The following is a 25,477-nucleotide window of genomic DNA, read 5'->3' as shown; positions in this document are numbered from 1 at the left end:
ACTGGTAGTTGTGCATTATCTGTATATTGTGGCCATTGGGCAGTCTTCCAACGTTGAATTTGTTTGCTTGCCTTGGCTCTGTTGAATGACACTATCAGTGGGTAGCTTATCGCCCTTCCCATAGACAAACACTGGAGTATAAACAAGCAGTGCTTTCCTAGAGTGCTCTGGATCCCTCACTTAGAAGATAAGACCTGGGATCAAATGCCTGTTTCCTGTCTAAAAAAGTAGGAGATGTGTATTAAGTGCAAATGTTTAAACATTAAAGTTCTGCCCATCTAAGTTATTCTGGCTGACCTGGAGCATTGGTCAAACCGAACATCCTGCTGATAAAACTGTAAAACCTGTCATATTGTTAGATAAGAATGAACCAATAACACAAAAATCTGTGATCGATTGAGTAACTTCGGCATCAGAGAAGTGATCAGGGTGTGCTTTTAACACAATGTCCCCACTATTCATATTTGACAAGCAATTTTTATAACATGCAAATAAGTAAATATAGTTTTGATATCCATGAATAATTTGGGGCAGCTGGATCTGAAATGTTCCCGTTTACAATTGGTCAATGGGTTATTAAGAGTGACCAGAATTGTTGGATTTTGATCAGAATATTACATTTTCTCTGCCCTCTTCAACGGAATATCTAGCGGCATTGTCTGTAGTTATAATACTAAAATAAAAAACAATTTGCACTGTTATTTCCATAATGCACAATGTCACAGCTCAACCCCATGACTCAAGTAGTTGTCTATCAAGGGCTTTGGATGACTCTCAATAATATCATGTTGACATTGAGAAATTGCGAGGTCACGGTAGATTGTAAGCCTACAAGGCGGATTTAATTTGGGTTGCAAATGATTTTACATTAAGGAAGCATGAAGTCGAGTATTTTTCTTGCTTGTAGGCCCATGCTATGATAGCTTTTTTGGTGCATTTTTACAGCACATAGAAACTGACTTTTTTGGGATTGATTAAATGAGGCAATAATAATCACATGGAAGAATGACAGCTTTTTCTTGTTATCTCCAATAGCGGAAAGGTTCTCTGCTAGTCTGTTTAATACTTCCATTTGTAATGACCTTTTACCAATGTCCCGTTTGACATCACCATGAACAGCAAGCAACCTGTCAAAACAGTCAGACGCAGCTAGACGCAGCCTATCGTCTATCACACCGTCAGCCATGCCTGACATATCCTCGGCGCTGCTAAATACTTCCAAGCGCCAGAGATGGAGAACAAATGTACTATCAAATATCATCGGGAATCAGATTGGCACTGGTCCCTCTATTAATGTATGTCATATTGTTGTCTTTACGGTCTGGTTTTGACAGCAGCGGTTCCATTCTGTCTGGCCCACTCTTTGCTCAGTGCGTGGCTAGTGTAGGGCCCAGTCGTGGCAGCCTCCGATCTGATGCCCACTGCTAGTTATCCTAATGTTGCTTTAACAGTATTTTCCCTTCCATTAGAGGGGAAGACTAAGAGGGTTACACCACCTGGCCCTGTTCACTGCTGAGCTGGCACTAGCCTGGTTATGTAATGCTGCATAGGCTGCTGGAGGAGAGGGTGTTTGCTTAATTAAGAGTCTGTAAACCACAGGCTCCTCCACCAACCACAGGCTCCCTCTAGGAAACCCTTGGTTTGACTTGGCCCTGATTTGGACAATTATGAGTTGGAGCAGTCTGCCCAGATGGTGTACCTAAAGACTCCTTTCTGAAGACACTTTACGTACAGAACAGAGATTCTACCAACTACCCAGTTGGCTCTGCTTCCCAAATATACGTAGCAACTCTGAGAACTCCCTCCATTCCAAATTGTTGTAGAAGCTGGTAAGAACAGTCTTAAGCATGGGTCTTTTTCAAATTCGACTTATCACAACTCTATACACGACGCAGTGGGATGACAAAGATGGAAGGGCAGAAATCAAACACAAGCACACGTCAACACGACCACCACCATCATGCATACAGATTACATGCATGATGCAGTACTACCTGCCCACATCAAGTTCCCGGCTGTGATTATGAAAGTGTGGAGGTTGGAAGGTTGGGTCAGTACTGCTGGGCTGGTTAGTGCACAGGCAGCAGGTGCTAAACGCAACTGAGACCCTTGGAGAGGGGGGAGAGCTGTCAGCTCTGATCAAAAACCAGACTGGATCCGTAGCAGTCTCATGATGCCTCTCTCTCTCTCTGCACCACCCCCGCTTGAAGTCTGGACAGGGCGGATAGTGGGCTCTGAACCGTCCCTCTAAGGTGAACCTTCAACGCAGTCGGCAAGGTGTGGGCTGGGGATGCCAATTCGGGCCAGCAAGTAAAGCTACTGGGAACAATCACTGAGGCGTACAAAATAAGCATTGTGCATCCCTGTTTGATCCAGACAAATCATTCTTCTGGGCAATTGAATCACCATTTGATTTTTTTTTTAAAACTAGTTCTGAAGTAATCCCTGTACAAGAAAACCTGGCAACTGTTTTTAGGTAAGAGGATGATTATTTAAATAATGCGTACAACCCTGTCAATTCAACCCTTCAACCTTTCAATTCATACCTCATCAATAAAAGCTATTTCAAATTACAGCAACTTATCAGTGAAAATTCACCAACTCAATACCAGCTGCAACCGAAACCAGATGTAAACAATCACTTAAAGGGATAGTTCACCCATATTACAAAATGTCATTGCTTCCTTACCCTGTAAGCAGTCTATGGACAAGGTATGACAGCAATCCATGCTTTGGTTTAGTTTCCACATGCTAACGTTTTAGCATTTGTGGCACAAATCCCATGCAAGTCATGGTACTTATTATTTTACCATTTTTCACACATCATGTCCAATGTCAAAGACTGCTTACAGGGTAAGGAAACCGTTATGTTATTTAGTCATTTGGGTGAACTATCCCTTTAACATATTCAAGGCAATTTGTCTCTAATCTCCATCCTGTCTCTCTGAGGAGTCAAGTCTATATTTCACTCCAAGGCCTTTGACTACTGATTCTCTGTGGTCACTAAAGATTACATGGCACTTATTGTAAGAGTAGAGGTGTTGACCCCGGTGTCCTGGCTAAATTCCCAATCTGGCCCTCACGCCATCATCTCCACTTAATCATCCCCAGCTTCCAATTGGCTCATTCATCCTCCCTCCTCTCCCCTGTAACTATTCCCCAGGTCGCTGCTGTAAATGAAAATGTGTTTTCAGTCAACCTGGTAAAATAATGGTTACATTTAAATAAATGCAATCATTGAATGGAGTTAAGTTAAATAGAAATGATTCAACACGTCATGGTTGGAATTGAGCAGTGTAGGCTAAGGGTCATCCGTATACAGAGTGACTACATATCCCATCCCATAGTGAGCATCAGACGCACCTAGAATAGCTCCGGAACATTCACTCAGCCCAAGAGTTGCTCGCTAGAAATCACAAACATCCCCCCTTCTTAGTGATCTCAATTGTAATTGCCCTTTCGGAAACACATTAGCTCAAGACTTGTTTGAGGAAGGAACTGAGGCGCATAGCCTTGTCCAAACAGACTCTATACACATGTAGAGCTTCCGTACACACACACACACACACACACACACTGCGGCAGACAGGAGTGCTGTCCTGTGTTTGCTCATACATATAGATCGGAGTGGCGACATGTAATCTTGGCTTGGAAGAAGTAGGAGAGTCCTACGTGTGTTGATGATATGATGATGGGGTGGTGGTGGGGAAAGCGTATAGGTCATAGTGTTGTGGGGGGTCAGATATGGACACCCTAGCCTTACAGCTGGCATGCAACAGAACGATCTTCACAATGAGAGTCTGTTTCAGCTGGTCTTGTGTCCGTATAGTAGAATTGTAAATGCCACACATCTCTCTCTCTCTCTCTCTCTCTCTCTCTCACACACACACACATACACACACATATCCTCCGGGAGTGTCTTGGATAATTTATTCAGGCCTGCCCTCTCTCTGATGGAAGGTGTGGTGTGGTGTGTCGCTGTACTGCCTGGGAGACCATGCAACAGTAGGCCAGGTGTGTCCGTCCGTCTGTCTGTTTGTCCCCAGGCATGCCAGGTGTGTGTGTGCTCTTGTGTGTGTGGGCCAGCCAACGGTATCTGTCTAGGGGTGTCTGTCTGCAGGCGTCCTGGCCAACAGCTGGGTCTGGCTGACTGACAGTGTGCGTCTACACAAAGCTGATTCACCACCACTCAGTGGTTTAGGGGCCACTGCTAACACACAGGTGTGCACGGACGCGCACGGACACAGACACGCACGCACGCACGCACACACACACACACACACACACACACACACACACACACACACACACACACACACACACACACACACACACACACACACACACACACACACAGCTTAAATAAATGGAATAAAGGCCCAGTGCAGTCAAAAAAGCGTGATGTCCTGTGTTTTATATATATGAGGTTGGAATAATACTGTGAAATTGTTAACATTATGATAATGCCCTTTTAGTTTAAGAGCTGTTCTGAAATTGCAGCCTGTTTTTTTGGGATGGAGTTTTGGCCTGTATTGGTATATAAGTTAATAGACTAATAAGAAAGAGAGTTCCAAACATCTCTGCCAATAACAACTAGTTTCCAGTTTTCCCCTCCCCATTCAGACCACTCCAAGACAGCCCTAGCAACATTTTTGCTTGAGAAATTGCTATTTGCTAAGAAGCTATTTTTGTTTCTTTTTTTTACCATTTTAATTTAAAACAATCACAATAAGGTACTTAATCGTTATGCAGAAATGATTTGATATTGAGAGTCAGAGAGAGGCAAGGATAATGGGATTTGTATGGTGATGAGATGTCTGTATTTTCATACTCACTTTCCAGGAAAGATGGATCCCTGGTGCTGACAAAGGCCGTGTTGCCCACTAGAAAACATACCCTTACATTCTATTTTATATAGAATGATTTTCCTTTTCGAAGAATCGCATGGAAACTACCCTGCAAACAAAAATGAGTAGTTAGAACGTCCCCAGAACATCAATATTGTCATCGATTAAAGATTTTTTACACTATTTTAGCTGAACAGTGCACCACTTACCTTAATTAAGTGATAATGCCCGAGAAGCCGGTGTTTGGAGGATTTGGCACGGGTGTTGTTAGGCCCGAGACCAAGTTGAGGGCCGGCAAACCGTGCCAATATATCCTCCAAACACCGGCTTCGAGGGTCACGGCGAATTTTTAGTTGCGGGGAAGTTCCCTAGAGACTGTCACGCAACATCCTAATGACTAGTAAAATGAACATTTGAGAACGTCCTGAAAAGTCCTGACATGGTCCCCCGTGACGTCCTGGTACAGGGAACTAGACAAAGGTTCCCCAGAGAATGTTCCATTGGGACTATCATGCGACGACCCCTTTACCATCATGAAACGTCCCCTTGTGGTCATTGAATGTCCCACGGATAGCGTCCTTATAGGCAAGTAATTGAAAGTGGTGGAAAGAGTTGGTAAAAATGTAATTTCCTGCAAAAGCAGGGGCCATGTAACAGTTTTTTCTCTGAAGATTATTATAATAACAAATACATAAATAAATGAGATTGCTGTAGAATTACTGACTAGGATACAATTGCACAATATTGCTTTATCTCATCAACTTATTCATAATTGCTTTAACATGTCTACATTTTACGCTTCATAACTGAATTCATACCTCCAATATGATATGCGAGAATTTTCTTCTCTTAATAACCAGTTAGTATCAATTTTCTAACCGTAACAAATGTACTTTATAAGAATCGAGCTCTCCTCCCTTCATCACTAATGACAATCTCATGTTCCAGCGGTAGGTTGGGTTTAGAGTTGGATTTTCTCAAAGTATTGTGTTGAATAATGTCTCTAGTAAGTAATCAGTTTGTCAACTGAGGTAAGTGTCTGATTTCACCAGATGCTGGAATTGCTGTTTTTACACACACAAGCTCAATGAAAGTTGTAGGAAAAAATACATTGAAATCATTGTTATTCAAGCAATTTATGTGACACGGTGGACATGCCATCTTATATCTAGTAAGACACATTGATAACTCTTAAGGGTAGTAATATTGACTGTATGCCACTGTGAAGACTTCATAACATTTTTGACACTCCAGAGTCAGAGGTAATACTACTCTTAGGGTGACATTTCAAAGCATGGGAATTTACAGTAATCTGCGGAATACATCTGTTCTTTTAGTGTGTGTGTGTGTGCTCACTGATTAGATTATTCACAACGTGATGATGCAGTTGTTGCTAATGGTAACGCTATGCGGATTAGATTGCTCTATAACTCTTAAAATGAGACACAGCTATATAACAGCACGTACACCAAAATCATTAACGTAATCCGTTTCGCTCGCTTTTAAGAGAGGACAACTTGACACTTGATGAGTTTGAGATAAAAGCAATTAGTACCTAATTTGATCTTCTTTTGCAAGTCACTTGCCACATAATAAGGAAAATAAGAAGAGGCGGATTCCTTCTCTCTTTCTCTCTCGTTTCTCTATCTCGCATTCTCCTCCCGATCATATTTGTCTGCTTTCCTTCCATCTCTCATTGAGTTAAACCGTAAACAGTGGAATATTGAGACGGAGGTTAGGTTGGTGTTAGTTCTTTGGGGCCTTGTGACTAGCTCACACCACAAGGAGTTGTGAGGGACGTGGTGTGTGTGTGTAATGATAGATGTCCTCAGGGCGGAGGAGGATTAGTATGGATGAGAAAGCCACTGACGCCTCATGTGGAGCCACGTCAGACGCTTTGGGCGTCTTTTGGGGAGAGGGCATGAGCCCTGAAGTTATTTTGAGCCATTTGACGTCCAATGGGCTATGGCCGGGTGGGGTGAGTTGAGTGAATCAACAACAACAGAAAGGGGAGAGAACGGTCATAGTCAATCAAGAGGAAGTGTCAAATAGGGGAGCGGGGCAGAGAGCGGAAGGGAGGAAAGGAGGGGAGAGCCTCTGGACCCTTAGAGATACAACTGGTGTTATTTGATGCAGTGTCATACACTGATTGACTAACACTCATATGGATTTTTTCACTGGAATAAAACCTGGCCTCTGGCTTATTTAAAATAGGCCAAATAATCATTCTCATTGTTAACGTGTGTATTCATTTAGTTGTGTGTTGACGGCATTTTAAATACTTAGCCCATGGTGATGATTTCACAAATCTCTGCTCATATTCAGACATACCTATGCATTGTAAAAGCGTTTCTTTGTACAAATATAGCCCTCTACACCTGCGATAAAATCTATGACTTGTATAGTCCTAGTCCCCCCTTGATTCACACTGACCTGAGTAAGTTAAGGTGTGCGTCTCTTGACTGGTCCGATAATTACTCACTCGTAGTCTCAGACAGTAATTGATGGAAGACATTGATTCGGCCCGGACGGCAAACAGTCTGTGTTTTATTATCCTGTGGAAAACTGTGTTTGATTTCTGATTCACCCGACTCCCACGTATTCTCCTCTCCAAATCACCTGCAAATCATTTAGAGAGCCATTAGTTATCGTGAACCGAGAAAAGTGAACAATAAATATCCAATTATTATCCCTCTTACAGGATGTGGAGTCTAATGAAGTCTAATTATAGCTCATTGAGTATATGTTGTTATAACATGTAGCAGCTAGATTACTGTCAATAATCAAATTAACTTGATTATTTCTGTTAATAAAAGACGGATATAAAACATAGGTAGCCCTATACAAAGTGTTGCCCATATGGAAAGCGTAGCTCATATGGAAAGTGCAGCCTATTTCTCTTAATCATATCACAATCAACTTTTAACAGTTGAATGTCGGCACATATATACAAATATATATATATATTAACTTTTTTCTGAAATATGTTATCAAAATATGCAAATTATGCAATGGCTTGTTAAATGTGCACATACAGTGGCAAGAAAAAGTATGTGAACCCTTTGGAATTATCAGGATTTCTACATGAATTGGTCATAAAATTAGATCTGATCTTCATCAATAGACAAACACAGTGTGCTTAAACTAATAACACACATTTTATTTTTTTTACTCGTCTATATTGAATACATAATTTAAACATTCACAGTGTAGGTGTAACGCCCTGGCCATAGAGAGGGTTTTTTTGTTCTTTATTTTGGTTAGGCCGGGGTGTTACATTGGGTGGGCGTTCTATGTTCCTTTCTCTATGTTTTTGTATTTCTTTGTTTTGGGCCGTGTGTGGCTCCCAATCAGGCACAGCTGAAGCTCGTTGTTGCTGATTGGGAGTCACACATAAGGAGCATGTTTTTCCTTTGAGTTTTGTGGGTAATTGTTTTCTGTTTAGTGTGTTCCTAACAGAACTGTTGCTAGTAGTTTTTTGGTTTCTTTTGTATAGTGTTCGTTGATCATTAAAACCTTTTATGATGAACCCTAACTCCGCTGCACCTTGGTCTTCTTCCGACGACAGCCGTTACAGAATTACCCACCAACAATGGACCAAGCAGCGGAGGAAGGAGAAGCGCCAGGAGAGGAGCGTTCAGGATTCGTGGACTTGGGAGGAAATCCTGGACGGGAAAGGACCATGGGCTCAAGCTGGGGATTATCGCCGCCCGCAGTGGGAGATCGAGGCGGAGAGCTGAGAGGCGCTGGTATGAGGAAAGGGAGCGCAGCAGACACGAGAGGCAGCCCCATAAAAAATTTTGGGGGGGCACACGGGGAGATTGGCAGAGTCAGGCGGTAGACCTGAGCCAACTCCCTGTGCTTACCGGAAGCAGCGTGGTACTGGTAAGACACTGTGTTATGCTGTGGAGCGCACGGTGTCCCCAGTGTGCGTTCAAAGCCCGGTGTGCTACATATGAGCCCCCTGCAAGTGCCATGCGAGTGCAGGCATTGAGCCAGGGCGGATGGTGCCAGCTCAGCGCGTCTGGTCTCCAGTGCGCCTCCTCGGTCCAGGTTATCCTGCGCCGGCGTTGCGCACTGTGTCTCCAGAGCGCTGGGAGGGTCCAGTTCACCCAATGCCTGCTCTCCGCCCGTGCCGGGCCAAAGTGGGCATTCAGCCTGGAGTGGGAGTAAAGAGCGTCCGTACCAGAACTCCAGTGCTCCCCCACAGCCCGGTTTATCCTGTGCCTCCTCCTCGGACCAGGCCTCCAGTGGGTCTCCCCATCCTGGTCAGTCCTGTGCCTGCTCCACGGACCAGGTCTCCAGTGGGTCTCCCCATCCTGGTCCGTCCTGATCCACCTCCCAGGACTAGGCCTCCAGTGGGTCTCCCCATCCTGGTCCGTCCTGTGCCACCTCCCAGGACTAGGCCTCCAGTAGGTCTCCCCATCCTGGTCCGTCCTGTGCCGCCTCCTAGGACTAGGCCTCCAGTGGGTCTCGCCAGTCCGGAGCCGCCAGAGCTGCCCGCCAGTCCGGAGCCGCCAGAGCTGCCCGCCAGTCCGGAGCCGCCAGAGCTGCCCGCCAGTCAGGAGCCGCCAGAGCTGCCCGCCAGCCAGGAGCCGCCAGAGCCGCCCGCCAGTCAGGAGCCGCCAGAGCCGCCCGCCAGTCAGGAGCCGCCAGAGCCGCCCGCCTGTCCGGAGCCACCAGAGCCGCCCGCCTGTCCGGAGCCGCCAGAGCCGCCCGCCTGTCCGGAGCCGCCAGAGCCGCCGCCTGTCCGGAGCCGCCAGAGCCGCCCGCCTGTCCGGAGCCGCCAGAGCCGCCCGCCTGTCCAGAGCAGCCAGAGCCGCCCGCCTGTCCAGAGCAGTCAGAGCCGCCCGCCAGCCCGGTGAGTCCTGTGCCTACGCCTAGGGCCAGGCCTCTTACATGTCTCCTCAGCCTGGTGAATCGTGGGTCAGTGCCGCCGGAGCCGCCAGGAATGCCCGCCAGCCGGGCGCAACCAGGGCCGCCCGCCAGCCGCGCGCAACCAGGGTAGCCCGCCAGCCGGCCTCAGCCATCGCCGCCCGCCAGCTGGGCGCAGTCAGGGTCGCCCACCAGACCTTCGGCGCGGCCAGGTGCGCCACCTAAGAGGGCGACGCCAAGGGTGGAGCAGAGGCCACGTCCCGCACCTGAGCCGCCGCCATAAGAAGGCCCACCCGGACCCTCCCCTTCAGTGTCAGGTTTTGCGGCCAGAGTCCGCACCTTGGGGGGGGGGGGGGGGACTGTAACGCCCTGGCCATAGAGAGGGGTTTTTGGTCTTTATTTTGGTTAGGCCAGGGTGTTACATTGGGTGGGCGTTCTATGTTCCTTTCTCTATGTTTTTGTATTTCTTTGTTTTGGGCCGTGTGTGGCTCCCAATCAGGCACAGCTGAAGCTCGTTGTTGCTGATTGGGAGTCACACATAAGGAGCATGTTTTTCCTTTGGGTTTTGTGGGTAATTGTTTTCTGTTTAGTGTGTTCCTAACAGAACTGTTGCTAGTAGTTTTTTGGTTTCTTTTGTATAGTGTTCGTTGATCATTAAAACCTTTTATGATGAACACTAACTCCGCTGCACATTGGTCTTCTTCCGACGACAGCCGTTACAGTAGGTTGGAAGAAGTATGTGAACCCCTAGGCTAATGACTTCCCCAAAACCTAATTGGAGTCAGGAGTCAGCTAATGTGGAGTCCAATTAATAAGACGAGATTGGAGATGTTGGTTAGAGCTTCCCTGCCCTTTAAAAAACACTCACAAAATGTGAGTTTGCTATTCACAAGAAGCATTGCCTGATGTGAACCACGCCTCGAACAAAAGAGATCTCAGAAGACCCAAGATTAAGAAATGTTGCCTTGCATAAAGCTGGAAAGGGTTACAAAAGTATCTCTAAAAGCCTTGATGTTCATCAGTCCACGGTAAGATAAATTGTCTATAAATGGAGAAAGTTCAGCACTGTTGCTACTCTCCCTAGGAGTGGCCATCCTGCAAAGATGACTGCAAGAGCACAGCGCAGAATGCTCAATGAGGTTAAGAAGAATCCTAGAGTGTCAGCTAAAGACTAACTAACATCTCTGTTGACGAGTCTATAATACTTAAAACACTAAACAAGAATGGTGTTCATGGGAGGACACCACGGAAAAAAACACTGCTGTCCAAAAAAAACTGTGCTGCACGTCTGAAGTTCACAAAAGAGAATCTGAATGTTCCACAGCACTACTGGCAAAATATTATGTGGACAGATTAAACTAAAGTTGAGTTGTTTAGAAGGAACACACAACACTATGTGTGGAGAAAAAAAGGCACAGCACACCAACATCAAAACCTCACCCCAACTGTAAAATACGGTGGAGGGAGCATCATGGTTTGGAGCTGCTTTGCTGCCTCAGGGCCTGGATAGCTTACTATCATCGACGGAAAAATGAATTCACAAGTTTATCAAGATATTTTGCAGGAGAATGTAAGGCTATCTGTCCGCCAATTGAAGCTCAAAAGAAGTTGGGTGATGCAACAGGACAATGACCCAAAACACATAAGTAAACCAACAACAGAATGGCTTCAACAGAAGAAAATACGCCTTCTGGTGTGGCCCAGTCAGAGTCCTGACCTCAACCCGATTGAGATGCTGTGGCATGACCTCAAGAGAGCACTTCACACCAGACATCCCAAGAATATTGCTGAACTGAAACAGTTTTGTAAAGAGGAATGGTCCAAAATTCCTCCTGACCGTTGTGCAGGTCTGATCCGCAACTACAGAAAATGTTTGGTTGAGGTTATTGCTGCCAAAGGAGGGTCAACCAGTTATTAAATCCAAGGGTTCACATACTTTTCCCACACTGCACTGTGAATGTTTAAACGGTGTGTTCAATAAAGACATGAAAATAATTGTTTGTGTGATAATATTTTAAGCAGACCATGTTTGTCTATTGTTGTGACTTAGATGAAGACCAGATCAAATTGTATGACCAATTTATGCAGAAGTACAGGTAATTCCAAAGGGTTCACATACTTTTTCTTGCCACTGTATTTGCAAACTGCGCAAATACAATTTTCTGGACACCGAATGAAGTCAGCCTAAATATTTTTGTTTCATTTTGTTAAGACACTACAGGACCAGACTTGTCCAGAGCAGATTGTGGATAAATACTTTTAACATTTTTCCATCTGTAAAATACTAAAGATATATATTGAAAATGCAGTTTTGGCATTTTTTTTTCACATATAATGTTGTCTGGAATAAAAAATGTACAACATATCAACAAGTCTCTCTGGGCCAGTCTGAGGAATATATCTAAGGATAACCACATACAATTTGGTGAAGGCAGATGCTTCTGAAACTGAGAAAATGTGTTGGCCTGTGGGAAGAGTCTGACTTTCAAGAAATGGCATTTAAAGACAAGTACACCACTGAATTAAGACTACCAAAGGCCAAAAGCCTATTTAGACACAACCACCATTTCTTCAAAGTTACTAAACGTAGTCCATTTTGTAACATTCTCTATGAAATGGGCTTAGCAATGATGTGTAATTCAATGTAGTTAGCCTCGAAATTATTGACACATGCCCATTTTATGTGGTTAAAATTCATACAAATGTGAATGGCAGTAGTATGATAAACTTTAGAAAAGATACATTTTCATCAATTTTTTTTACATTTTAAATTTTACTTTTTGAAAATACTAATATTAATGAACCAAAATACCAACTAATCTCAAAATTGACAGGTAGATGCAAAATTTTCATTTCAGGCTGTGGTGCTTGGCTTTAAGGGCATTACTGTACCAATAGGAATTTGACCGCCACCTGGTGGTTATAGGATTAGGCTACTCCACCACACACTCTAATTGGTACATTTCACTTTCTGACCTATAGGGAGTTTTATCCCTTGTAAATAATAATATTAGGCAATATTAATTTAGCCTACTGATCAGTGTAATCTTTATATGTCGAGGACCGGCCCTATATGTTGCTCCTGTTTTAACCAAGATATCCATTGGAAATTGTGAAAGAATGAGTAAAGGCCTAATGATTATCGATATTTAGCCTGTTTGTAGCTTATTACCATTTAACTATGTTTGACATCGTCCATCCAAATAGTTTGACAGCATTCTATTGGTTTGTCAATGTCAATATGACAGGTGTGATCCAAATTGCCCCAATGTCCTTATAGCATACGTCAGAGATTCCAATTGCGTTTCCCCACATAGGAACATTCGACTAGGGTGATGCATTAGTAACAAATTATGTTAATCATCAGTTGACGTCGGTATTATGCCCCCATCCTCCTTACCATCACATCACAGCCACCCGTCCCACCTCGTTGACGAGGCGAAGATGGGTATATAAACCCCCTTGTGTTGGAGTGAAACAAAAGACCAGCGATTTGCTGCAAAGACACCAGTTCAAAAAGGAACATTGCAGAAGCCAAGCAATAGAATCCACACTGCTGGACGCAGACACCCACCTGTCTTAACTACCTGTAGCTCACGTCAAGTCTTCTCAAAGTAAGTACAACTTCTAGTCTTGTGCATTTGAAATGTTTGCTAGTTTGCTAGTTTGGCTTGTATTACCTTTAAAATTACATTTATTTTTATATTTGGACATTAAAAAAATGAGTAGTTATTTGTGCAGTTCGTCATTGAAAAAATGTGAATGGTCCGATCACCTACAGCATTGATCTGCATGTTGCAACCTACAGTTAGAATTGTTTCCCCAACTGGAGTTGGTTTGAAAATGCTAGAAAATACTAGAAAAGGCTTTTCAGAACCATGGACAGCCACGGGGCGAAAGTTGCGCAAATTAAATTTGGATAAAGTCGTGATTTCTGAAGGCACAACATGCATTCCTATAACAGTTGCAAATATTTGACAGTAGCATAATAAATCATGTTCATGTTGAATAGCCTACTATTTTGCCAATGACTGGTGAATTATAGCGAAAACATGCTTCAAAGGGGAAATATAATATAATTGGTAAGCTTTTATCAATTCTTTCTGCTGTTTTAATGGTTGCTTGTTCCCTTTCAAACTCATTCCTATTACTTTATCGATAATTATTTAGATGTGAGTTCGAATTAGTCATCAAACATGGAGAATTCGCTTGTACTGTAACTTCCTCTCAATACGCATTCAGTAGCCTACAGAAAATTCAGATTTCATTCAAGAATAATGCAGGATCGAAATGATCTATTACTAACAGGTGGACATCATTGCGCCCGATGTTAGCCTTCTAAAACATATTTTTATTAGGATGCCTGCTCATCTATGAAATTGGTGTAATATTGATTGGTAGGCTATTTTGGCTATATTATTGAGCTCGGTTGAGGCTTTGTTAAATGTTAAAATCGCGTGCTCCCTAACCCCATTCTCCTGACCACAGATGGCCGTTATGCTGAAACCCTGGACCGTCTTGGTCGCCTTGGTGTTGTGCGTGCTGGTGTGTCTCGGGACTTTCGTGGACGCTTACCCACCTAAACCTGAGAACCCCGGAGAAGACGCGCCTCCAGAAGAGCTGGCCAAATACTACACCGCGCTCAGACACTACATCAATCTCATCACGAGACAGAGGTAAGCAGACCGTGCGCGCGCCACACGGCAGCTTTTGCTTTTTAAATTATATTTCTTCCTGGTCCTAATATCAAGGGAAATGTTTTCTATTAAGTTATAAACCACATACCTCGTTTTTTTTATGGCAAATGGAGCCGTTTTTCATTTTATTCCGGTCTAGGTTAAGTCGTCTACTGTGACAGTGGCCCCTAATTCTTCTGCTCTTATATTTGCCTCAAGCTCTCAATGTTCCATACACCATGAAATATGTTTTCAACATTTTATTACAGGCCACTCTCAAAAAGCTTTAGGCCCTCCATATAAATAATGTCATAGCAATAAAACCGGCGAAGACAGACCCATGTGAAGTCTCCAAATCGAGTTATGGACCTCTGTGTGCCGGCAGGTTCCCTATAACATATTCTATATTGATATGGTGATGTCTGGGTTGAATAGGTGGTCTCTGTCTTATGCTGATATGGCACTGAATCAGGCACACCTGATATTATTCATGATATTCAAATAGGCCATTGATCTTTTGAGAAAATATATCCAACCCTCTAACATTCAATTTTAGAGGGGGAAATGTTTACTCTTTTGTAATCCATTATCATACAGAATCCACATTTAAGTTTTCATAATATCCCAATGGCCTGGATGATAACCAATAACATACTGGAATAGTGTAGATCAGAACTACATAGTCCAAGAGGATGACACGTAGTGGAGAATGTTCTTCTTGTCTCTCATAATAACACATTGGACTACATTTGACATTTTAGTCATTTAGCAGACACTCTTTTCAGAGTGACTTCCAGGTGCAATTCGGGTTAAGTGCCTTGCTCAAGAGCACACAGGCAGATCTTTTACCTAGCCCGCTTAGGGGTTCAAACCAGTGACCTTTCAGTTACTGGCCCAACTCTCTTAACCGTTATGCTACCTGCCGCCAAATATGAATGATCAATGGGAAATGCTAATTTGGACATTAGAGAAGCTTTGCCTGCTGCAAGAGCACTGATTTTCCTGGAATCAGAAATATATAACAGTAATATTGTCTTCTGCATCCTCACAAAGTGGTTTCTAAGTGGAGAGATGAGTGCATGGTCTGACGATGACGATTCTCTTTTACACCTTGTTACATCTGGCTGTCTATGGAGCAGGTGTGATTGCCTCGGTCGCTTTCTTAGAAGGCTGGCTGATCATGCTTACCTCCGCTTCACTGGTATCGCTGTGGAGTGCCTAGTGGGGTGGAATTGGAGTGTAAAATTGCACAGCCATTATGAATGCCAGGTTAGGTGGCATGATGGGAATGTGAACATCTTCCACTCAAAAAGTTTTCCCCACAGAGGAAGCAATTCACGCCAAATCCCGCTGAGATATTCAACTTCCAATTTACATTTCAAAGAGAAATTGATCGTTTGTACAGACATTATCTGCGCAGGGAGTGCTCATACAAAAAAACAGACAAACACACAGGAAAGGAAAACTATTCGATTTTGCCCGAATAATCCAAGCATAGTTTCTCAGTCTATTACCTACCTTACGACAGAGAACTACATTATCATGCCATTTAAAACCCTCAATATCTTTGGTAGTTGAGCAAGAAAGGCCTCGAACAGCCTCTTTTCAGAGGAAAGGAGCTCTGACTCACTATAGGTTCTAATTGGCCTTGTCTGGCGACTCCAGTGTCTGTAGCAGTTTGTGGGCTGACATGCTCAAGTTTCACACATACGCATAATTACATCACCCCTCTCCCATTACACACACCTCGGACAGCTTCCTTGGCACCTTTAGACACAATCAGACAGCAAAATGTTCTACCTGTCATTGAGAAGTAGTATGCTTAGAGTGGAGTGGAAGTTTGACGGTCTTAGCTCTCTCTCTCTCTCTCTCTCCCTCTCGTTCTTTCTTCCTTTCTTTTTTCTAGGTATGGAAAGAGGTCCACCCAGGAGGGAGTGATGTCAGAGTTGCTGTTCGGCAACAATGCAGAGAGAGACCAGAGATCAAGGTCAGTCCATCAAAGATATAAAAAATGGACAATGCAATTTCAACGGAAGGTGCAAATACTGATATGTCTTTGTTTCTGGGGTTATTTCAATAGGGTAGTGTCAAAGAATGGCCACTTTATCAGCTACAGCCACCTACTGTACAGAAAAAGACTGGCATGCACAACTTTTAGTAGGTCTGTCTTTGGATAGCCCAGGAGTAAACCAAAGGTTAATTTCCACAGGACTCATTGTTCTCGCCTCTCTCTCTCTCCCTCGCTCCCTCTTTCCTCTGTTCCATCTCCAGATATGACGACTCCTACATGTGGTGATTCCTCTTCCTCATTGGGCATTCTCTCCAGGTGTCCACCAATACCTGGAGAGGCCGACCAGTGCCTCCCACAACCGCCACCCCCTCTGACCCCTGACCCCTGACCACAACCAATGACCATCACATGACCTTAAGACAACGTAAAATCAACCTTATATACCTAACCCTCCTTTCCCCTCTTACTCTCTCTCTCAGACTTCTCTCTCTCTCTCTCACTCGAAGTCTCTGCCTCACTTCTTCACACGAAGACAATTGTACATAATGAATAATTGAATTAAGATATAAAATAAAAAAATATATAATGATTTGATGAAATCATATGTGTAACCTACACTGCTGTATGTCTTAACAGAGAATGATCTTTTATGGTTGGTACTGTATAAATGCTTTGTGTGTGATTAAAGTTTGATGGATGACTATGACAAGAGAGATTATTGTGTCTCATTCGTTCTTACAGTCAAAATGATTGTGGCGTTTTAAAAGGATCTCTTGGAGTAAAATAATGTATTGATGAGCAGAAGACATTCATTCTAGTTGAAAATGGATAACACCCCCGGTGAGGACTTTCCCAACCATGTCACTATAAGGCTACTAGACGGCCTGAAAATCAGACATCTGTTGTGTCTGGTGCAAGTACTGGACATCAGGCTATGTAAATGCTGCATTGCCATGATGTCTCCTCTTGATAAACATGCAGATGGTTCCCTCTTCACTGTAATACTTCTCTTCGTCCAGTAGATGTCCCTCCTGTAAGGCAGGTACCTGACAGGAACATGAGTGTGGAGTGAATACAATGTGAACGCTGATTGAATGAGTAAACACTGATTTTCTGAAATACATATATTATAATGGAGTACATATAGTTTAATCAGCCCACATATTATATACTTGTATACATAATATAAGTATAATCATCTACTTAGCATAATTGCATGAGTTGCATGAGTCGAAGAGCATATGGAATTGTAGCATTTTTGATAGATTGACATCTTGACGATTCAGTTCCATTAAAGCAACAATACGTAAGATTTCCATTTGCTCATTTGCCCTTTCAACGAATGGAATAGCCATGATTTCTGAGGAATGTGGCTCATAGATGCCCTGTCTTACCTTATCATAACCAAAGCAATAAGGACCCATTACGCCATTGTATATGATACTTTTATGCTCTGCACAACTTAAGAGTGTGGCTTTAACCCAAACAAATGTGTATTTGTTCCTAAATGTGAAAAGGAATATTCCTTGGAAGAATAAGGACCACAAACAGATCATGTGATGAAAATCATGTAAATCCATGACATGTAATGGTAGTCAATTATTTGTATCAAGAATATTTGTGTGTTCTCGACTTGTAGGCCTAACTGTATTTCTTTGTTATTGTAAAAACATGAAATGGTTGTGCAGTAATTATTTGTTTACTAGCTTAGAAAGACTGTTAAAAGACACGGACAGGATATCTATTCTACACAACCGCCATATGTAGTTGGTGGGGCACACATTGAGTTAAGAAGTGCGTTGCCCGTTTAAATCTCCATCGCGACGACTTTACACTGGTTTGACAATCCGTAGAGGTTCAGAGATCTCAAATTAAACGGAGACAACGACGCGACCACCGAAACGGAACAGGTTAGTGCAGTCCGGTTATGTAGAATTGCGTTTTTATGTTTTTAAATCATACGATATATTTTCAGTGGAATGCATGACAGATGGTCTATTTGATTTTAGGTGTTTTTCGTTGTGCTTTGTATGCATGTGTGGGCATCATGCTGTCAAGCAGTAGATGATTCCGATAATGTAGATACAGAGTCAGGCAAATACTCAAATGGTGCCATCAAGACATAGCCTAACCGAACCCAATTTCTATTAATACCTACATAATAGTGTTTCGCATTGATTTTATTTTATTAAATTATGTATGCGTGTCTCTGTGTCTCGGTTGCAGACACGCAGCGTTAGGTGTGCTATCTGGCTACCACATGTGGTCGTGAGCTATCGGCTACGCACCAAAGATAACGGTTCTCTTCAGTAATTTAATCTAAATACACACTAATATGAAGACTGTATTTTCGTTAGTGGAGAAATATCATTCGTGAATAGTGTGGTATAGTGGTGCATGCTGCAAGCAAAACAATACAATGCGCCCCCTACACTCACTCGAACACTTACGCACGCACACCACCTGCACACGCAGACTTTTGGCAAGGTACAGTAGGATCCTAATATCCCACATGTCATGTAGGCTATAAGACGCACCTAACCATACTCTCTCTCTTTCTCTCCATCTGGGGTGTGGAGGAGATTGCTCAGGTGTAAGAATCAGACCTTTGGAACATTGCCTTTTCTGGTTTGTATCCTGTAGGTTGAAGCACAAAAGTGAAAGTGGACTGTCCTTATTATAAAGTTATTACACTATTATAGAACTCAAAATTCAAAAGGAACTCGCACATCTGAGCAATCTTTTTTTTTTGCAGGTGCATGGTAACAGTTGAACAAGATGAAGGAGAAAGGAAACCGCACACTGCTCTTGATAGTATCACAGATATTTAATAAGCTTACGTATCGGCCTCACCGCCTTCGTCAGAGCTTTATTGAGTTTGAAAAAAATCACTATTATAGACCTGCCATGACATAAATCCAATTTCACTTTCCCGATTAAAGTAAAACCATGTGATTAGCTCAAAGCCAATCATATAATTGTGTGGTGGCAGTGAAAAGTCATTTTTCTTTTGAAAATATGTCGGTGAGCAATTGATAGTAAAGACTTATTAGTCATTTGAATAATGGAATTGAAGAGATCAATCTCTTAAAATGAAACATCCCTTTTTCTATAGCTTCCTCTCTCACTCTCTCTCAACTGAGTCTTTGGAACAAACCACAACATGCAAAGTGACTGGCCAACACACTGTGTTGATAGGAGCCAAACACACACCACAGTCTTTAGAGAGAGGGAGACAGATATTGTGACACAAGCAGATGGGGCATGTAGCCTATCTCTTAGGGGGTGGGGGTGGATGAGAGTGGGGCAGGGAGGGATGGGGGGGCACAATGAGGGGAGCAGATGGAGTTCACATCAGCGTGTGATCTCGTTAGTGCCTGGACAAGGTGTCTTTAGCACAAGAGGCCACAGCATGACATGTGTATGTAGTAGGGGAGAGAGGGAGGGGAAGAGGAAGGAGAGAGGGATGGAGAGAGAGAAGAGAGAGGGATAATGAGATGGATGGAGAGAGGGAGAGAGGGAGGGGGGATGGGAGAGAGGTAGGGAGAGAAGTGGAGAGGGATGGGAGAGAGATGGGAGGAAGAAAAGGATGGAGAGAGGAATGGGAGGGTGGGAGGAGGTGGGGGGATGAGAGAGAAGGATGGAGAGAGAAGAGAGAATATGCACTACCCATTATGAGGTAGGAGAAAAGGATAGAGAAAGGCAAAGGGATGGCGGGATGGAGAAGAATGGAAAGAGGATATTAACTACCCAAGTGGACTGCCTGCCCTATGGTTCGTAACCCCCCAATATGAGTCAACATGAGGAGGGAGGTGATGAAGGAAACCTCCCTAGGGATCTGTGTGTTATTGCTGAGTTTGCATATTATCTACCATCGGCTAGGAGCACTGTGGCAGGTGATGTGGTAGCAAGGTTACAATTTAGTAGTAGAGCTACTGAGCTGGTTTAGTAGGGGAATAATGTACAGTAAGCAGGATCTCTTTATGCCAAGAGATAAAATAGGTACAATAGTAGCAAAAGCAAGTGGATGTTTTGGGTGCTCTCTAAAAAAATGTTTAGGTTATTTTCCATCCAATTGATGATAGCACAGGGGAAAAACGAAATCAGTTCAACGCAGATGAACAGTGGAGAGAGAAACGGCTTCGTTACACCATGCTGACTGGCAGAGAATCAACCTCAGAGTGCAGGCTCTGCTGCTCTCATTGATTCTGTGGGCATTTTCTGCCCCAGATATCCTCCAGACACCACAACTTCCTAACTACTGTCTGTCTCAAGACAAGAGGATGAGTGGAACTAGCTATAGCATTAGCCTGTAATAAGCTAATTATGGCTCCTTTGTTCATTTTTATTTTATTTTAGGTCGTAGATCAGCTTTAATATTGCCGATAGATTGTGGCTTCCACCAATGTAAATGTCTGCATCATTTCCAATCACCCATATTTTTGTTAGTAAATATATATACTGTATATAAATGATACATACATATACAGTATATATTTGTATATATTTAAATGTATTATTTTCCCATAACTCTACCATCCCTCCCCTAATTGGAGTAAACTAATGGACAATTAGGCTTCTACTTCCAGCTTATACATACTATATACATTTAACAGATACAGTACATTTTACAATAGTTATCTTTTGTTTGTTTTTAGTCCCATCCTTCAGCTCCACTCAACCCCACCTATTTATCTCTGAACAACATCCAGTTTCTATTTACCAAAAAGTTCTGAACCTTTCTTTCTCATGGATTCTACATATTGTAAATTAAAGATATATATTTCTGCTAAGAGTTTTACAGATAGAGTACATTTTACAATAGTTATCTTTTTATAGTTACTTTTTACACATAACCTTTATTTAACTAGGCAAGTCAGTTAAGAACAAATTATTATTTATAACAACGGCATAGGAACAGTGGGTTAACTGCCTTGTTCAGGGGCAGAACAGCAGATTTTTACCTTGTCAGCTTGGGGATTCAATCTAGCAACCTTTCGGTCACTGGCCCAACACTCTAACCACTAGGCTACCTGCCGCCCCAAAAGTGCTGTACTATTTGCAGAGTTAGCGGCAGGTAAATGTTGCAATTCTTCAGCCATTCAGCCATCCCTGAAACTGCGACCAAAAACTAGCTACATATGGAAAGTACCAAAACAAATTAGCTAATGACTCTGTCTCTTCACAGCAATATATCTATCTATCTATCTATCTATCTATCTATATATTGTCACAAAAGGTGCCGTGTTGAATAGACCAAACTGCAGCGGGAATATGGATTTTCATGTTTTTATTAAAAAAAGGAGTAAAGCATCCACTTGACAAAACAATAAATGATACACACGACACAAAACATTTTTGCAGGCTCACAAACGCAGTGCAAAAACAACTATCCACAAAACCAAGTGACAAACATATTCCTACATATATGACTCCCAATCAGGAACAACGATCCCCAGCTGTTCCTGATCAGGAGTCACAAGACCAACACAGAACATTCACACACACACAAGACTGCCACATCCTGACCCCAAAACTACTACAACAGCTCCATCTGCTGGTCAGGACGTGACAGTACCCCCCCCCCCCTCAAGGTGCAAACCCCGGAATGCACCTAACAACAAAAAACACCAACAAACAAAATCCCCAACAAAACCCATAAACAATAACCCCTAAACAATAAGGGAGGGAAGGGAGGGTGGCTGCCGTCAACGACGGCACTGTGCTACACCCTCCCTCCCCAACCCACCTATCCTGGAGGTGGCTCAGGTGCAGGACGTGGACCTTGCTCCACCCTCGGCGTTGCCCACTTCGGTGGCGCCGATAGCTGCGCCAGGCAGACGGGCCACTCGGGCTGGACCGGAGGACAGGAGGGCCCCTCGGGCTGGGCCGGAGGACAGGAGGGCCCCTCGGGCTGGGCCGGAGGACAGGAGGCCCCTCGGGCTGGGCCGGAGGACAGGAGGGCCCCTCGGGCTGGGCAGGAGGGCCCCTCGGGCTGGGCCGGAGGACAGGAGGGCCCCTCGGGTTGGGCCGGAGGACAGGAGGGCCCCTCAGGCTGGGCCGGAGGACAGGAGGGCCACTCTGGCAGCTCCGGGCAGTCTGGCCACTCTGGCAGCTCGGGGCAGTCTGGTCACTCTGGCAGCTCGGGGCAGTCGGGCCACTCTGGCAGCTCGGGGCAGTCGGGCCACTCTGGCAGCTCCGGGCAGTCGGGCCACTCTGGCAGCTCCGGGCAGTCGGGCCACTCTGGCAGCTCCGGGCAGTCGGGCCACTCTGGCAGTTCCGGGCAGTCGGGCCACTCTGGCAGTTCCGGGCAGTCGGGCCACTCTGGCAGCTTCTGACTAGCGGGCGGCTCTGGCGGCTCCTGACTAGCGGGCGGCTCTGGTGATTCCTGACTGGCGGGCGGCTCTGGTGACGTACGACTGGCTGGCAGCTCTGGTGACTGTTGACTGGCTGGCAGCTCTGGTGACTGTTGACTGGCGGGCAGCTCTGGTGACTGTTGACTGGCGGGCAGCTCTGGTGACTGTTGACTGGCGGGCAGCTCTGGCGACTGTTGACTGGTGGGCAGCTCTGGCGACTGTTGACTGGTGGGCAGCTCTGGTGACTGTTGACTGGCGGGCAGCTCTGGCGACTGTTGACTGGCGGGCAGCTCTGGTGACTGTTGACTGGCGAGGCTGGGCTGATGCACTAGACTCCTGATGCGTGGGGCTGGTACTGGACGTGCCAGCCTGGAGACACGCACCTCCATGCTAGTGCGTCTAGCGGGAAACACCGGACCGAAAGGGCGCACTGGCGGTCTTGAGCGCAGGGTTGGCATCACCCCTTCCGGCTCGATGCCTACTTCGCCCTGGCACATGCGGGGCGCTGGTACTGTGCCTACCGGCCTGAAAATCCCAGGCCTCACCACAGCCCCAACCCCAAAGCACGGGACCTGTCCAGTCTGCCCTACAAGGGTACGGGGAGCTGGCCTGGGGCTCCAATCTCGCCCCGCCAAATAGCCCTTGTGCCCCCCCTAAAAAATTATTGGGGCTGCCTCTCGGGTTCTACCTGCCTCCCAGGCTGGTTGTCACAATGGACCCGCAACTGCTCCCATGTCCAGTCAATCCTTTCCGTCAATACTTCCAGCGACCAGGAATCCATCACCTCCCGAGCGCGCTGCTTCCAACATTCCTCCCTCACTTGCCTCTGTCCTCTTCTCCGCTGCTTGGTCCCTTGGTGGTGGGTAGTTCTGTCACAAAAGGTGCCGTGTTGAATAGACCAAACTGCAGCGGGAATATGGATGCTCATGTATTAATTCAAAAAAGGAGTAAAGCATCGACTTGACAAAACAATAAATGATACACACGACACGAAACAGTTTTGCAGGCTCACAAACGCAGTGCAAAAACAACTACCCACAAAACCAAGTGACAAACATACTCCTACATATATGACTCCCAATCAGGAACAACGATCCCCAGCTGTTCCTGATCAGGAGTCACAAGACCAACACAGAACATTCACACACACAAGACTGCCACGTCCTGACCCCAAAACTACTACAACAGCTCCATCTGCTGGTCAGGACGTGACATATATATACATTCTATTAGTTGCAAGAATTTTGTATAATAATTTATATTGAAAAAAGTTTTGAATCCAGCGCTGTTTTGTGTATCAGTTCATAAACCATGTGCCATGGAACTGGTAGATCGAAAATCTCTTCCCAAGTATTTTGCAATCTATATGGCACCTTCATTAGCCATAGCCATTTGGGAGGATATGTTACATTAGAAAATAAAAAATATATTGTTAGTGGCCTGCACCCATGTTGAAATAAGCTACATCTCTTCTAGTTATTGTTTGTCTAATTAATGTAACGGTTACTGCTTTGCTAAGGGCTCAAATACATGATTAAAATATAAAAGCTATACTTTTTATATTATTTCATACTGTTTGGCAGAATCATAATTCAGCATACAAGTCATCAATATTAGATGCCATTGTATCTGCCAAGTTATGGTACAAAATCATGTAAAGGGCATTCTGCCATGGAAATTGCTGACTACACATAATAATCTAATGCAAATGCAGAAGAAATATCTGCACACACAGACTTGCTCCTGAAAAGGGACATTTTATTTAAATAATTTGAGCATGGCTTAGGTCAAACATTCCAACCGTTGCTTAATTTTTGTGTTAGATTCATCTTCCCCCATGTATACACTCTTAGGTGACATTTTGTGCATAAAAGCCAAACAAGCCACATCTATAAGTGTCTTTATGGATTGATTAACCATATTGCCCCTAGATGTCTCTAGATGTACTCTCTCTCTATCTCCACCTTCTCCTTCTTACACAATGCCTAGCCTCGCAGCAGAGTGAATGTGCATTAAAGGGGAGGGGTACAAAGCGGTACATCCCATTGGTTGCCTACCTCTCTGTAGGTATCCAGGGACGTATAGTGGCTTGCGAAATTATTCACCCCCCTTGGCATTTTTCCTATTTTGTTGCCTTACAACCTGGAATAAAAAAAATAGATTTTTTGTGGGTTTGTCTCATTTGATTTACACAACATACATATCACTTTGAAGATGCTAAATATTTTTTATTGTGAAACAAACAAAAAATAAGACCAAAAAAATGAAAACTTGAGCGTGCATAACTATTTACCCCCCCCAAAGTCAATACTTTGTAGAGCCACCTTTTGCAGCAAATACAGCTGCAAGTCTCTTGGAATATGTCTCTATAATCTTGGCACATCTAGCCACTGGGATTTTTGCCCATTCTTCAAAGCAAGTCTGGGATTTGACTAGGCCATTCCAAGACAATTAAATGTTTCCTCTTTAACCACTCGAGTGTTGCTTTAGCAGTATGCTCAGGGTCATTGTCCTGCTGGAAGGTGAACCTTCATCCCAGTCTCAAATCTCTGGAAAACTGAAACAGATTTCCCACAATAATTTCTCTTTATTTAGCGCCATCCATCATTCCTTCAATTCTGACCAGTTTCCCAGTCCCTGCCGATGAAAAACATCCCCACAGCATGATGCTGCCACCACCATGCTTCACTGTGGGGATGGTGTTCTCGGGGT

General features: G+C 44.2%; 2 protein-coding genes across 2 annotated transcripts in view; both read left to right on the top strand.

Moving 5' to 3' along the window:
- Positions 1-13,152: 13,152 nt before the first annotated feature.
- On the top strand, positions 13,153-17,122 carry LOC115196665 (peptide YY). Its single transcript, XM_029757510.1, has 4 exons — positions 13,153-13,336; positions 14,211-14,398; positions 16,305-16,385; positions 16,670-17,122. The coding sequence occupies exons 2-4, from the start codon at positions 14,211-14,213 to the stop codon at positions 16,692-16,694; spliced, it is 294 nt and encodes a 97-aa protein (XP_029613370.1). The 5' UTR covers positions 13,153-13,336; the 3' UTR covers positions 16,695-17,122.
- A 1,092-nt stretch (positions 17,123-18,214) lies between these two features.
- LOC115196648 (MAGUK p55 subfamily member 2-like) overlaps positions 18,215-25,477 on the top strand; it is a 35,835-nt gene continuing 28,572 nt past the window's right edge. The window contains exon 1 of the mRNA XM_029757496.1: positions 18,215-18,319. The gene's annotated coding sequence lies outside the window, so the exon portion shown is untranslated. The remainder of the gene's footprint in view (positions 18,320-25,477) is intronic.

The sequence above is a fragment of the Salmo trutta genome, chromosome 1 (genome assembly GCF_901001165.1).
Source record: "Salmo trutta chromosome 1, fSalTru1.1, whole genome shotgun sequence".
NCBI lineage: Eukaryota > Metazoa > Chordata > Actinopteri > Salmoniformes > Salmonidae > Salmo > Salmo trutta.
This window is presented reverse-complemented; position numbering and strand designations above follow the sequence as displayed.